The sequence below is a fragment of the Protopterus annectens genome, chromosome 3.part1 (genome assembly GCF_019279795.1).
Source record: "Protopterus annectens isolate FY-2018-M chromosome 3.part1, PAN1.0, whole genome shotgun sequence".
NCBI classification, from domain to species: Eukaryota; Metazoa; Chordata; order Ceratodontiformes; family Protopteridae; genus Protopterus; species Protopterus annectens.
This window is the reverse complement of record NC_056732.1, coordinates 1,381,450,843-1,381,467,355: the sequence shown is the minus strand read 5'-3', so window position 1 is coordinate 1,381,467,355 and position 16,513 is coordinate 1,381,450,843. Positions and strand designations below refer to the sequence as shown.

The window sequence follows — 16,513 nt, the reverse complement described above, 5'->3', positions numbered from 1 at the left end:
AAGCTCGCAGGCCTTCCACAAGAAAGGCATATTCAGCAAAATGGAAAAGATTTCACACTTGGAACAACACAAAGGGCCTAGATGCGACAGTGATGAACATGCCACATATCCTGGAATACTTGGCAGAAATGCTCCACAATGGCCTGTCTTACTCTTCCATTAAAATTCATGCCTCAGCAATTTCAGCAGAGTACAATACTGATCCACCTGTCTTTTCTCATCCTCTCCTAAGACAGTTTCTAAGAGGAATTAAAAATATCAATCCTCCAAGGAAACCTCCAGTGCCTACTTGGGACCTTAACTTCGTGTTGGAAAAACTAACTCTGCCTCCCTTTGAACCAGCAGCATCTGCAGAACTACAGTTCCTGTCTTGGAAGACCGCCTTCTTTCTGGCCATAACCTCAGCAAGAAGAGTATCTGAGTTACAGGCCCTCATGGCAGTACAGCCATTTCTTATTTTTCATCAGGACAGAATTTCATTGAGAACCAGTCCTTCATTTATGCCAAAGGTGGTATCCAGGGTCTCATTAAACCAAGCTATTCACCTGCCTACCTTCTTTCCAAATCCACAAAACAAAGGGGAGAAACTTCTGCACACCCTGGACATACACAGACAGTTAGTTGCGCTACTAATTGGACAGAACTAAAAGCTACAGAAAAACTGACCAGCTGTTGGTAGCATATGCTGCTGGTGCACAAGGAAAAGCAATTTCCAAACAGACAATTTCAAAATGGATAGGGAATTGCATTCGTTTTTGTTATTCCTTCCATGGAAAAACTGTGCCAGCTAACATTAGACCTCATTCCACCAGAGCCACAGCCACCTCCACAGCCTTCTTAAGAGGGGTGGCTACCATGGACATTTTAGGAGCTGCTACATGGAGCTCCGTGCATACATTTTCCAAGCATTACAATTTACCTTTATATTCCAGATCCAGAGCAGGTTTTGCTACGGCAGTCCTGCAGGGCATTTTAGCTACACCATCCTTTACTTAGATCCTCCACCCCCAGATTGGCTATGGTATTCTACCCATATGTGATGACTGCAGATGCATCCTTGAAGGACATAGTACAGTTTTGTACCTACCATAAATGTAGATGTCCGATAGGTATGCATCTGCAGTCAGGTTTACCCTCCCTTCTTCCCCTCTTTGGTATTTATTGGGTACTTTTCCCTCTCATAGCTAGCTGGGGTTATCTATTATGGTGTATTTGTTGTATTTATATATATTTCTGTGCATGTTTGGAATTTATTGCATTTCTCCAAATTTAGCCTTCCTTTGAGGGCACCTGGCATCCGGGGCAAGAAACACTGAGGAAGATGGCGTCGGCTGACGCTTTTATACCCCAGGCGCTCTGACATCGGGGAAGGGGCGACGTCAGCCGACGCCGGACCCAGACTTTAGAATCCGGCTGACCGAAGGGCTGCCTGAGGCAGGACAACCCATATGTGATGACTGCAGATGCATACCTATCGGACATCTACATTTATGGTAGGTACAAAAGTATACTTTTTCAGTAGAGGCCCGGGGAGAAAAGCTCCACATAAAAAACAAGAACAAACAAACATTACAACTTCAGTTACAGTTTACTTGTCTATCTAAACTATCAAAGCTCCATGTATGATTTTCCATAAGGACAAGGGTGTTGCTCTATACCAGTCCATCCTTTCTTCCCAAAGTGGCTTCCGAAAGCAATATTAACCAGAAGATTAGCTTACCTGTTTTCTTCCCAAATTTTCAGAACAGGGTTGAATATAAATAACAATTGTTAGCTGTACATAGACAACTAAGGTTTTACTTACACAGTTATTTGTGTCTTACTCTAAGACTTTTCTTACTTTTGATACTGGTGGATCAGCTTCTGATGGTGAGGGGATTGTCCTCTGTTCATAGCCACACTGGCATCTGAATCAGCCAATCTACGACACTTCAACTTCCTCCTCCTCCAACTCCTGTTGAGTCTTTGGAGTCCTTGGTTCCAACAACCCTGACTTGAACTGTCTCTGTTTTGGTAGCATCTTCTTCTCTAGTTCCAAGAGCTGCCTTGAGCTCCTCCGAGTTTTCAGCACTGGATGGCTTCTGGGGTTGGGGCTCTCTGGTCTGCTCGGAGGCGCATGTATCAGTTTCCTTGGTTTTGGAGCTATCCATGTCCCTTGGTGCTTTGGCTTTTGTAGCATCGACCCAGGCTTCTGTTTCAGGGGCCGCCTCCTCAGTGCAGCTTGTGACCCTTGTTCCAAAGGAGTCTATTTCTGTTCTGGGCTCCCATCCCTCTATGGTGGTGCCTTCTGAATCATAGAGAAGGTCTTATCCATTGGAGACTCACAGTCTTTGCCATCCCTGTCGGGGCAGCTGTCTACATTCCTTAGACCGGAGTTGCCATCCGTCTCATCCCCGGACAGGGGGCAGAAAAGTCCCAGGATACACCCACTTTGGTGGTTTCCTCTGTGGAAACTTCCCCGAATCATCCTCCCAAGGAAGTTCCTGCAAAGAAAAAGTGCAAGAGGAAGCACTTAGACTCTCCGGAGGAGTCTTTCACTGAAGATACTGATTTTGATGAAGGGGAAGGTTCCCCCAGGTCACCCCCCTGATAATGATTCCTTTAGGGGACATCATAGAAATCCTAAAACAGAGAGTTGGCTGGTCCTCCATCTAACCTTCCTCAGAGGAGTCAGTATTCCTGGAGGCTTTTCATGCCCAGCCCTCTACTTCTTGAATCAGTCCACCTGCTGAAGATCTCATTAAATTTATTGCTCAGCAGGCGTGGAAGATGCCCAACCCAATTGAGCTGATCCCCAAAAGGCCTGATCGTGTCTCATCAGCCCCTAAGCATAAGCCTCACTGCTCCAAAGAAATACCCGTTGATGCCATCGTGATAACGGTGGCCACAGAAAAGGAACTTACTGAGGAAAGACTGACTATCCATCCTCCTGACAAGGAGTCTAGGACTTTGGATATATTTGAGAAGCGCATTTATGCTTCAACAACCTTTGCTCTCTGGTCTTTGAATTATATGCCGCACTTTATAAGACTACAGAGGGATCTGACCAAGGAGCTCTCGAATGACCTGTCTGGCGTAGTGGATGTAGGGGTACGGGACAAAGTTACTTCTCAGCAACCTAGATGCAATTTCTAACTCATCCTTGAGGCTGATTGCAGATGCAGCTGAAGGGACTTCCAGAGCAGCGGGTACAGGCATAGCCATTAGAAGGCATTCCTGGATGCATTTGTGTGACTTTGTAGAGCCATTCAAAGCGTCATTCGTCAACACTTCATTTGACAGATCTACCCTTTTTGGTCCCAAAGTTAGACACTTTAGCCAGATGTGAAAAGGATGGTAAGACCCTTTTTGCCGTAGACATATGTTTCACCACTCCTCAGAAACCCTACTCCAGGAACCACAGAACTAGGAAATTATGGTTTAAAAAAATCCAAAGGGCCTTTCCAGGATTCATGCAGCAAAGACTTTCCCTGGGGCAGAGGGGGAAGTAACGGGGTGACTCTGCCCCAGAGGCAGAAATAGACGGTAAAACCAGGGGTCCAGAGAATCTTTCTCTGGTACTTCTTACCAGCACTTCTGAACGGGTGCCTGATTGCCCTCCTCTGGAGGCAGTCAGGGGTGACTCTCTGCACCAATCTGCCTGGCAAACATTAATTACAGACAAATTGGTGCAGGGAATAATATCCAGAGGTTACAAAATTCCATTATCAGTTCCCCCATCATCCCAAAAGAAATTCCCAGACGTACCTCCCAGTCACAGGGAAGCAGCAGCTTTAGAAATTCAAAGACTAATAGACAAAAGAGTCATCCAAAAAGTCCCATCAGACCAAACAGAACCTGAATTTTACTCAAGGTTCTTTTTAGTCCCCAAAAAAAACAGGGGACTGGAGACCCATCTTAGATCTCAGCCAAGCTCAACAAGGTCATTCAGCAAAACAAATTCTGGATAATCTTGGTACAGTCGATACTTCTATTCTTGAAAAAAATGTGATTGGATGTGCTCTGTAGACCTCCAGGACGCTTATTACCATATAAAAATGGACAAGAGTTCCAGGAGGTATCTGCACTTAATGGATGAGAGCCAGTCATTTCCAATTCAGAGCTCTGCCCTTTGGACTCACCACAGCCCTCAGGATGTTCACCAAATGCATGACAGTGGTGGCAGCTCATCTCAGGCTGCTAGGATTTTGAGTATTTCCTTACCTCGAAAACTGGCTCCTTAATGCTACCACCAAGCATTAATTAGAACGGGCAAGGGACTACAGTGTACACCTTTGTACATTTCTAGGCATAACCATAAATTTTGAGAATTCAAGCTTGCAACCCACTGTTGAATTAGAATTTATCAGAGCCCGTTTAAAAACTATTTCAGGAATTGCCTCACTCCTTCCAGAAAAACTTCAGCTCATCAGATCACAAGTCAGACAAATTCTACGAAACAAAAGGGTTCCGTCAAGACTATTCTTACAAACATTAGGCTCCATGGCAACATCATTTATTCTTGTTCCCCTAACAAGGTATCCTATGCGGATTTTGTAATGGTTACTTGCTTCCCAATGGTCTCTGCATCTACCAATGTCTCACCTAATCTTGATTACCAATCGCTGCATACAGGATCTCATGTAGTGACTCCACTCCGATCAGATTCTTTTGGGTCGACCATTCATTTTTCCTCAACCCCAAGCCATAATGACCACAGATGCTTCCCATATGGGATTGGGGGTTGCATTATCTGGGTAGGGGAGTCCAAGGCACGTGGTCCCAACTAGAGGTCAACTTGCACATTAGTGTACTGGAGATGAGTTCAGTGTTGTTAGTGTTGCAAGCATTCAAAGACGTCTTTCCTCTAGGGACAGTAGCTATTCAGACAGACAACATATCTGTAGTCTGGTACATCAACAAACAAGGGGGAACCAAGTCTTACCCATTGTGTCGAGAAGCCCTCAGAGTTTGGCAATGGGAGATTTCTTCCAACTGCTTTCTCACAGCAACGCACTTACCGGGGAGCCTTCAACGTAATATTGGACAAGCTGAGCAGGACTATCTTGAAGTCTCATGAGTGGTCTCAATCCTGTAGTGGCAAACAAGATTTTCTGCCACTGGGGCGAACCTTGCTATGATGTCTTTGCCTGTCATCTGAACTAGTGCAGAAGTTATTTTGCCCTAACCCCCCCCCCCCCCAGAGGGAGTCACCCAAAGATGCTCTCCTCCATGATTGGCCCCTCGGTCTTCTCTATGCCTTTTCCCCAACTCCCCTGATATCCAAGTTCCTAAAGAAAGCCAAGAAGATGGAAAATTCAATAATCCTCATTGCCCTCTTCTGGCCTAAACAAGTTTGGTTCCCATTCCTTTGGCCTCATCTTCTTCAGGAACCATGGATTCTGGACCTAGCTCCAGATCTGCTGTCTCATCCGGAGGGGATGGTTCATCTGAATCTCTAACATCAAGCTCACTGCCTGGCTTTTCCAATTCCCATGATTGCCAGGCATCTTTCCCTTTATTCTCCTGTCCGACAAATTATTGTCACTCATCAAAAACCTTCTAACTAGGAAGCTGTATCAAAGTAAATGGGGAAACATTTTCTAACTGGACCCTTGACAATGGCCTAGACCCTTAGACGAGTACTATTCATAAGGTCTTGGATTTTCTAGCTATCCTTTACCAATCTGGTTGCACTACTTTAACAATTAAAGTTCACCTAGCTGCAATTTTGAACTTTCATATGGGTCTCTAATGTCACACAAACTTTGTAAAGCATTTTTAAAGGGTCTCCTAATGTTAAGACCTCCATTTAAAGAGCCCATTCCTCCTTGGGATCTAACTTCAGTTCTTCAGGCCCTTACTATGAACCCTTTTGAATCATCAGCCACTTGTGACTTAAAATACTTATCTTGGAAAACTTTATTTTTTGTGGCTATTACATCTGCCAGAAGAGTATCTGAACTTCAAGCTTTATCCCGAAACCTCCCTATTTAATATTTCACAAGGACAGGGTTGCCCTTAAGACAAATCCAACCTTTTTACCAAAAGTTGTTTTGGAATCTAACATTAACCAACCCTTACAATTACCAGCCTTTTTCCCTAATTTTTTCTAATAAAGGGGAGTATGCCCTTCACTTACTAGATGTCCACGAACAATTACGTTTTTATCTTCATAGAACAAAGGACTTTAGAAAATATGACCAGTTATTTGTGGCATTCTCCTCTCTTGCATTAGGCAATCCAGTTTCAAAGGTTACCTTGGCCAAATGGCTTAGAGACTGCATAACCTACACCTGTCATTCTAGAGGGCTCTATTTTATACGTCCAGTTAAATCCCATTCACCGCTAGTGATGGAAACTTCTGCAGTTTTTCACAACAGAGTATCTTTTATGTGCGCAGCAGCCACTTGGTCTTCTCCTTATACCTTTATCACTAATTACAAATTAGATCAGGTCTTGCGGGCTTGAGCATCATGGTGCTTAAGAATATTCTTCTGTGAGACCTCCCAAGACTAAAGTAGCTGGGGACTCTGTCCCACTGTCAAAGACTGAGTGAAGATTGACAACATCAGATAAAGAAGTTATGTATTACCATAACGTTCCATCTGTGTTGTCGATCTTCACTCATTCTTGACATCCCCACCCTCCTTCCCCCAACCTAAGACTCTCAGTGGACTAGATTTTCCATAGCTAGCTTCATATGAAGGACACGCATCTGGTCTCTGACTATTATGTCTATTATTTTGACTATAATTTATGCTTGTCTTCTTACCACTATTTTGGGCAAACATGATCTGAGGTAATGTTTGAAGAGCATTATGGGTAGTGCCTGGCTCCAGAGTTTGGAAGGAGTGAGCTGGAGTAAACGGCCAAGTCTGTTGCAAGGCTCAGAACCGAGCCCACTGTCAAGGATTAGTGAAGATCGACAACACAGATGGAACGTTATGGTAAGACACAATTTCTTTTTTCTTTCCTCTTCATTTTCCTCACTTTGTCTTCATGAATTTGTAAACAGTCAAACCAAAAATACTACTCATTTCCAAATTTCCTACAATATGATATGCATTTTTTTCCAAGAATATCCAAAGTCCCCTCACTGCTGACACCTTTTTGTGTAATCCTGGATTAAATGTAATTCATCCCACAGAAAAAGAAAACATGCTTTTGGCTGCCCCCAGTACTTAACATTTGCATTTTTCACCCCATTTATTATTATCACATTAGGCACATGCTGTAACTTGATCTATTTTTTTAACATTACATAATTCTCACATCCAACAGTCCATATTTTCTGTCATCCACATCTTTATAAATATCATTCACATCCTGACGTAATCTTAGAAAAATCATTTGTAATTCATTGTCTTCTGTGTCCGTTCTAAACTGCAGCAACAGTTTTCTTTTTAACTGTAGTTAAATCCTTCCAAGGAGATATGTTACTACTTCTTTCACATTCATTAACATTTTTCCTGCTAATGAAAATGTCGCAAAAGTTTTTTTTTTTTCACAGAAAGGTTCAGTTCCTGTATGTATTAGTGTCTAATATCAGACTAACTGAATCCTAAGGGCATAATGAAGTTGTCTAAAAAAACAGTACCTGTTTATTTGCAGTTCATACTTTTTCACCTGCACAAAAGGCCTTTTCCTCTGGCTCTGAACAGCTCCAGTCTGTCTCCTCTGCACCTGTACATCCTTTTCTTTCTGAAGTCTTTCACTGGAACTTGCTACTGCTGGTGCAGCACAAGTCGTTACTCTGTAAGCACTGCTGTTTTTCTCCCTCTCTGCGATTATCGCTCTCTTCTATCTTTCTGAAAGCCAACACAGAGCATGCCCTTAAATCCAGTTACTCCAGTGGACAGACATGACATCTCTGTATCCACACCATCATTTACAGCATATTTGTCTTTTTGTAGTCTCCTCACTGCCAAATATTTTGTTCATTACCACACTCCACTGCATGGCCTCTGATTCTTCTGGGTCTGCTTCTTCTGTCAGTTTTTGTAAAGCAATGTCATCCAGACTGCTTGAAGCCACAATATTTACCTCCAAAACATCATCTTCCTTCAGAATTACAGTTTATTTTTTCTCCTGCAGTTCATCTCCACTCACGGCTTCTGTCTTAGATTCAGTGATCACTGGTAGCAACCTTCTGGCACCACCTAGTCGATCACCTCACAGAGGGTAGAAGAAGTTTGCCGATGCCCTGACCAAGTGTCCCATAATAGTATAAAATAACACACCTGGTCTCCCTTGAAAAGAGGCCACTAGCCTAGTGAGACTAACCCAGTTAACAAAAGGGGGGTAGATAGTTAGGTATATGCGATAAAATGTACACTTTTTGCAATTTTCAGTTAGAAAGAAGTCAATTTGTGTATTTACTTTGTTTTTTATCTTTCAGTGACAGTGAAACCCGTACCGTGTCCTGGTTAGCTGAACAAGCCTCTCAGCGTTATTACCAGACTTGTGGGCTTTTCCCTCGGATCAGCCTGAAGAAGGAGGGAGCACTGCTTTCCCCACAGGACCTCATTCTAGAGGTACTGCAGAGCAATGAGGAGGTGAGCAGTTATTTTCACTTGACATTCCTAACAAGCACTAGATAAATAGTATAAGAAATTGCTTAGGATTGTCCTTGGTTAGAGTTCAACCATAGGTAGTTAGCACATGCGTTTCACGGGGTTGTTTATTGTTATATTTATACAAGTTGCCACAGGATGTTGATTAGTGGCATGCATAGCACGTCCAGGTTTGCCCAAGATGGGATATAAATTTTGTTAGGTGAAGCTCAAAAGTGAATTAAGTATTTTTTTACAATTATAACTGTATGCCAAATGGTGCTATGGCTAGCTGAGCATAATTTTTCATGTTTTCAGCTCAGTAGTTTAGTGCTTATCCTGTCTGCTTCACAGCAGATGGACTTGGGTTTGTCCCTAGTGGAACCATTATTGAGTCTGGCAGTTAGTGCATTGGGTTAAGGCTATGAGCTGCTTCATGTGGCCCATAATTTGATTTCCTCAAGCTCCATTTGCCTAGTGTGTGACCTTAGTCAGTTCACTTAACTATTATCCCTTAGGGGAATAATGCCTGTAGATGTTGATGTTGGTGTCATTGTATGTATGTGATACTACCTTTTTTCTCCATTTCTTTTTGATGATGATTAGGCAGAGCTTGCATAAATTTTCAGAATCAGTGTTTTTGTAGTTGTCAGCTTTTTTTATTGTTTCTTGTAAAAGTATTACTCTTTTAAGTATCCATGCAGCAAACAAGCCTATCTCTCAGAAATGCATTATATGTGCCATGTTCATTAATAAAACATGAAAGTAAACACTGCAGTTGTTGAAGATTTCATCAAGCTACTTGTTGTAGATTGCCAATGAAAAGTTGACCATATTGGGGGCAGAGTACCCATGTGGTACCAACACGCTAGCAACTTGTGGGGGGGATCTTAAGTACACTACAGTAAGTCTCTGGATAGTGTGAAAGACTAGACCAAAACAGATAAGACTAAGAAACTGATATGGATATTAAAGCAGAAAAATATAAGGAAGAATATGAAGTATGCGTTTCCTTCTATCTTCTCATCTTCTACAGGGCACAGTAGGTGTGCTTGCTTCAGGCAAATGCCTCGCATGAAATTCCACACACACTAAGTTTTTTGCTAGGGTCATGACCACAACATACACAGCTGTCCTATTTTATACCAGCTTTAGTTGTAAAGCAAGTACTTGAAGTGAGCTACCCTTCCGTGCGTGCCAGAATAAAAAAAAAGAGGTTTGTAGATTTTCACAAAACAAGCTGTGGGGTCTTCCGAGCTGTCATGCCATCAGTTACCTGCACTTCCTGTCTGACTGAAGAGCTGGTGTTCCATTTGGAACTAGATGTCTGACAGAGACATCAGACTGATTGCTTTTTATAGTTATAGATGGGGGAGTATAGATGGGGGAGGGCTGTTTTTTATAGTTATAGAGGTGGGAGTATAGAGGGGGAGGGTAGTATCTCCACTACAACTGCTAAAGAAGAGGGCATTTGCATTAACAAAGTGCAATTCAAGGGTATCCACTTGCAAACTCACAAATCTCTGATGGCAGTCTCCTCTGCAAGGATGACCACATTCTCAACAAGCATCCACCTTGCCTAAGTCTCTGCCACATGGTGGGTCTTTAAACCCCCCCAACACACACACACACACACACACACACACACACACACACATATTATAGGTTCATAGGTTCATAGATTAGTACTAAGCTAACTGCCCTTGCGAGCCATTTTAAGCCTAGCCAATTCTCCCTTGTGAGACTCAAACCCTGCACCTTGTGTTTGTAAGGCAAATACCTTAACCATTAGGCCACCCTCCCAACCCAACAACATTCCCTTTCAACATTGGATTACAGAGGTTAAGAACTTCTTGCATTTTATTTAGAACCTACAGTCTGACCAAAACCAGTTATTTGTGTTGGGAATAACTTCCTTGAAGAGGAAGAGAGGTCTCCTCAGAAGAAGCATCCTGCTGCTTTGACTCTGACAGTGAAGAGGATCTAGACTACAAATTCCTGCATTCCTCCCCCATGCCCCCTCCCTTCTAGGTAATGACTTTTAGTCATTGATAAGCTTCTCAATGTGTGTGTCTTTAACTCCATTTGATCAGAATGGTTATATGAATAGCTGAATGGCAGATTCTTTGAAACTGTTATTTTTCATGCCTCCTCCCCCTATATCTTGCTATAGCCAGATGACCTTGTCATCTGGGAATATGACATCTCTTCTCACATCGTCTGCATCACCCTTAACTCTAACCTGTCTGATTTTTGCCAAGCCTTCAAGCAAAAAAGGTCTGTAGGTGATCCTCAACAAAAACAATTCAGTGGTGTACAGTACTCACGAGTAACTTAACTGACATAGGTTCATAGGTCTGTACTGGGCTACTGGCCCTGGAGCCTTTACAAACCTAGCCCATAGGATTACCCTGACATCGTGCCACCCGACCTTAGTTCTCAGTGCCTCTGTCGAGCAGAGCCACTGGAGTGATCCCCGGATTGAATTTTCTATTTTCCATCCACTCATCAAGATTTGTCTTGAAGAGGGCCAGTGAGGTGCTCTCTTTGACATGTATGGGAAGTCTATTCCATAGCAAGGACAGTCTCTGGGTTATGAACCTGACCTTCCAGCACATTCTGTTGATTGTGGTAATGAGGTTGAGGTCACTGGAGCGTGTGGTGTGAAGGGATTGGGGTTTCTTTAGATTTAGCATTTCTAACAGAGCTAGATTAGACATGGCTTTGTATGTCAAGTAGAGATCGCCTCTAAATAGGCGATATGAGACAGAGAATAGTTGGAGTTTTTTTTGAGTCTGTCCATATAGGACAAGTGTTTAAGTCCTAGGATCCTCTTTGTGAGGTAGATCCTCTTTGTAAGGTACTTTTGTTGCCTCTCCAGTTGTTGCAGGTGTCTAGTGAGGTACATGCCAAATGGGGCATTGTACTCTATGACTGACCTAATGAGGGAAGGGTAGAGGGAGGCAAATGACTTCTTTCTTCCTGGATGCAAAACCCTTAGTAATGAGATGTGTCACGTAGAAGGACTTTCTGACCACAATGGCAATGTGGTGGTCAAAAGAGAGGCTGCTGTCAACCTGTGTTCCCAGATCTCTTATTTATTTATTTTTTATTTTACATTTGTTGACCTGGCTAGTCTGACTGGATATATGTCCATTTTCAGTAGAGGCCCAGGGAGAAAAGCTCCACATAAAATATACATCACATTAATAATTCAGTTTAAAGACATAAAAGTTCAATTAGCAATGCTAGTCATAAAAAATAATATGTGCTTCAAAGTAGAGAAGCATATGTGATATAAGACAGTAGAAAAACATTTTTTTTTTTTGTATTCCCCAATGGTCAATCACTGTGGGAAGGAAGTATTTAGAAGGATGAAGAGATTCTAGAACAAAGTTATAAGTAAGGAGCAGCAGGAGAGCCCAGTTTAAGAGAACAGAGATAGGAGAAATTTGGTTGAGGTAGATACAGAGAGTTATAGGGGAGAAGACAGTTATGTTTATCTAGGGAAGAATAAGTCTGACATAGAGGTAGGAAGTGGACTATATGAGAAAACTGAGTAGAGGTGGAAAAGCAAAGGAAGAAATGGATGATAAAGATAACTGGATGAGAGAATATTAGTCTGGGTTAGTACAGGGACATAGCCAGTGGCTAGTTATACTTTGTTTCTTTTTGAAAAGTATAGAAGAAGAAAGAGAGGTAAGTTCAGAGGGCAGTAGGTTCCAGCTTTTACCCACTGCATTAGAGAAGAGGGAGTCACCTGCTTTATTGGAGGGTTTATATACAGAAACCAGTAGTTTGTGGGCTGAGCGTAGATTTCTAAGATTGTTATATTGGCTGATAAGATTTGTGAGAATTGGTGTTTTTCTGGGATAATACAGGGTTTTATGGGTAATAATTAGTTGTTGAAATAAAATCTGATTGTGCAGTTCAAGCCAGCCAAGTTGCTTCAGATTTTGGCAGTGGTGGGTTCTAAATGGGGAGCCAGTAGCAAATCTGGCTATGCTATTATAGGAGATTGCAAGCTTGTAGAGATTAGTTTTAGATAGATTGGTGTATATAGGGGAGGCATAAAGGAGAGTAGAGATAAGGTGGGTAAGGGCAATGGTAGTTCTGGCTGTGGGAGTGAGGAGGGGTTTGATTTTGTAGTGGGAGCTGAGTTTACGGTTAACTTATTTTATTGTGGAGTTGATATGAGTATCATAGTTAAGACTATTATCAATAGTGACTCCTAAGAGTTTGGTAGTAGTGTCAGGAGAAATGACTGTGCCATTTTTTGATTTGATAGAGAAGTGAAATGAGGTAGATTTATGTGTAGGAGTAAATATTAGAAGTTTAGTCTTTTTTGCATTAAGGAGGAGACTGCGTTGTAAAAACCAATCTTCTACAAGCTCAAAGACATTTTGGGTAAGCGACTGAAGTTCCGAAGGTCCTGCAGCTGAGGATATTAGTGTGGAGTCATCAGGGTATTGTATAGTTACAGCTTGAGGGATGCTTCTGGTTAGATCGTTTATAAAGATGGAGAATAGAAGAGGGCCTAAAATAGATCCTTGGGTACGCCAAGGGTGACAGGAAGAGGGGCAGATAGTGTTTTCCCAAAGCACTGCTTGTTGCCTGTTATCTAAGTAGGACTTGAACCACTGTAGTGCTTGAGTATCTAGTGAAAGGGACTTGAGAAGATTCAAGAGTAGTTGATGGTTAACAATGTCAAATGCTTTTAAAAGATCAATAAAGATAGCAGAGGATAGTGTGTAGTTGTTACGGTTTTTGTTAATGTGGTCAGAAAAAGACAAGAGGACAGTAGTGGTGCTATGGAATGGTCAAAAGCCATGCTGAGAGTTGGCTAGTAGGCCATTTAGGAGAAGGTGGCCTAGTAGTTGGCAGTGGATGCATTTTTCCATGATTTTAGCTATGGGTGAGAGAAGGGCAATAGGGCGATGGTTGGAAAGTTCAGTGGATTTGCCACCCTTATGTAGGGGAATAATGTGTGAGACTTTCCAGACAGATGGGATGGTACCTTCTTTAATGGTTCTATTTATTAGGATAGAGATAGGATAAGCAATAACTTTGGCTGCTATTTGAAGATACTTAGCAGGTAAGAGGTCAGCTGAAGGGGTAGAGGGTTTGAGTTTCTGAAGGAGGCTACAGATGAGGGATGATGGGTTGGAGTTGGAAGGTAGGTGGAGGGGGTAGAGAAGGATGGGGGTGAAGTAGAGGATACTGGAGATAGTGAGTTAGCAAGAGACTGGATAGCTTCAGTAAAAATGTTATTAAAGGAGTCGGCAATATGTTTGGGAGTGTCTTGGGTAATTCCGGATGGGGTGGGTGTCTTAGAGCAGCCTGGTTGAAGGAGTCTATTGATTCCTGACCAAAATTTCTGAGGATTTTGGTGGTTGGTTCGTTGAAGTTGAAAGAAAACATTTTTTTTTGTCTAATAGTATATAAGTTTTAGTAGAATTTCTGAGCTGTTGAAATTTTAAGCGATCAGCTGGGTTTCTGGAAGAGCACCATTTGGCCCAAAGTTTGTTTCTTATAACGATGTTTTGTTTAGTTTTCTTAGTAAGCCATAGTGCAGTTTTGGTGCTATTCCTAAGGGTACAAGATGGGGCATGGTAGTCTAGGATTTCAAGGAACTTAGTATTGAAATATGACACTGCTTCCTCTAGTTGGAGGTGCTTAAAGGGTGACCAGTTACAAGCTCTCAGTTCATTTTGGAAGTGTTCAGGATTGAAATGTTTATTGGAGCTAGTAGTTCTGAAGGTTATAGGGTTTGGTGTGTAGGTCTTTTGTCGTAGTATATAGGTTAGTGAGTGATCACTAATGTCATCAGGGAGGATGCCTGCCATATAGTTTGGGGAGTGTGTATTTATAAGGATCCAATCTAGGGTGGATTCTTTTTTGGTGGGCTTATGAATTCTAGTAGGAGAGGTGATAGTTTGAGAGAAGCCATGTAGGTTTATATGGTCGGTAGGGTTATCAGATTAGCAGGTATTCCAGTCGATATTAAAGTCACCTAGTACAATGGTTTCTTGAGGATAGTTAGTAGACAGCCAGCTTAGGATATTTTCAAGGGAGTTGATATTATTACCTGGGGGAAGATATGAGCATAAAATGTAGATGGACTTACAAGTGTTTAGTTGTAGCTTAGCAAAAATAGTTTCAGAGTTGGTTTCAGATGGAGGGCAAGTAACAAGTAGTGTAATTAGGAGCCCTGCATTGTATATTAAGGCTACAACCCCTCCCTTCTTGTGGAGGTGATCATGTCTTAAAATACTATTTCCTGGAGGGGTGATTTCATAGTCAGGGGTAGATGGTTTTAACCATGTCTCACTTAAACATAGAATGTCAAAGTTATGTACATCCATTAGGGCATGAAGATGAGTTACTTTATTATTAATGCTATGAATGTTTAAGTGGGCTAAGAAGAGGGAGTTAGGAGGCCTTGTAGGGGTATGAGAGTGAGAGGGTATGGTTGGGAAGGTAGGGTTGTTTTTGACAGGGCCGGAGTTGGGGTGAATGTCACCATCTAGTAGGAGGTGAAGGTGTGTTCTATATGTGTGAAAAAGAGTAGGATTTAGTTTATGTGCTTTCTTAACATGGTAGGGTTGATAGGAAATATGGGTTACTCTATGAAACTGTGGGAGAAAATAGTTGGCAGTAGATGTTATATTTATGTGTTCCAAGGTCGATGGTAGAGCAGGAAGGGATGTTTGCTTTATGGGTTGGTGGAAGTTAGAGGAATGAAGATGTTCATAGGCAGTTAGGAAGCAGGGGAGGAGAAGGAACGGAAGAATTGAGAGTAGAAGTAGGGATCTGAGGTAAGTTGATATGGGTGTAGGAGACATAATGCAGAAGAAGTTAGTAGTGGAGTTGTAGGCAGGTGAGGTTATGTAATTTAGTAGGATGAGTGATGTATAAGATGGATAATCTTAATGCGTGATGTGATGTGATTGGACGTAAGAGGAAGTGGGAGTGGTTAGTGAGGTATAAGGCTAGATGCAATAGGGGTGGGTGAGATTAGGGGGTAGGGGAGCGGAGTGAGCCCACAGGGCGAACGGAATGGGAAGAGCCAAGTGAAGGAGGAAAACCTGTAGAAAACAATCGGTGAATTGCTGACAATCGGAGGTGAGTTGAGTTTGAGGTAGTTAAAGGAGGTGATAGGTTTAAAAATGGTCAGAGTAGGTAGGTTAGTTAACTGAAGTATAGTGGATATGGAAGGTTATTGTGGGTCTACAAAGAAATAAGTAATGTAAAACAATTGCCTAGGAATTTCTAATGCGAGTCAGTGGGAAAGCTATAGAGGGGAAAAGGGCAGAATACTATACAGCTACAGTGGATAAGGTAAGGTAAAGAGTGGAGCTGGTAGTACAGGAGAGAAATAGTAAAGCCGGGGGGGGGGGGGGGTAAAGAGAAGAGGCCTAAGGCTGCTGGCTGTCCTGGCAAGGAAGGATAATATATACAGTAATTATTTAGACAAAGTACTACTTGCTGATGGCAGATAACATACTTTCTTGCTTCCTTGAGGGGGTGAGTTCGGGGAGAGGTTGGCCTCTCTTCCTTAAATAGGAAGAGAGAGCAGGTGCAAATTTTAAAACAGAGAGTCCAGGCCATCAGGTCACCTTCTGTGTTCAGTGGACTACCATCAATGTGGTAGTTCATGGGAACCGGGTTTTTCCCAAAGGGAATGATGACACATTTTTTGATATTGAGCTTAAGCCATGGTTCTGACACCTCGTTGGTCTTAGTGAGGCCTTTCTGTAGGATGTCAAGATCACTTGGAGAGTTAATAATGGCTCCCAACTTGCAATCATCTGTGAATATTGTCAGCCAGAGACCCTTTATGTTGGCCTGGACTTCAGAGAAGTAGATTCCAAACAGGAGAGGACCCAGGATCAGACGCTGTGGGACTCCACTCGGGACTGGTCAGCAGTCTGACCTGAAGTCCACTACTTTCACACTGTGGGTTCTATCTGTGAGCC

General features: G+C 42.4%; 1 protein-coding gene across 1 annotated transcript in view; it reads left to right on the top strand.

Annotated features, from left to right (window-relative positions):
* Nucleotides 1–16,513, top strand: part of TONSL (tonsoku like, DNA repair protein) — a 1,124,870-nt gene that overhangs the window by 828,917 nt on the left and 279,440 nt on the right. The window contains exon 19 of the mRNA XM_044066303.1: nt 8,381–8,537. Within this exon, the coding sequence (XP_043922238.1) occupies nt 8,381–8,537 (157 nt within the window). The remainder of the gene's footprint in view (nt 1–8,380; nt 8,538–16,513) is intronic.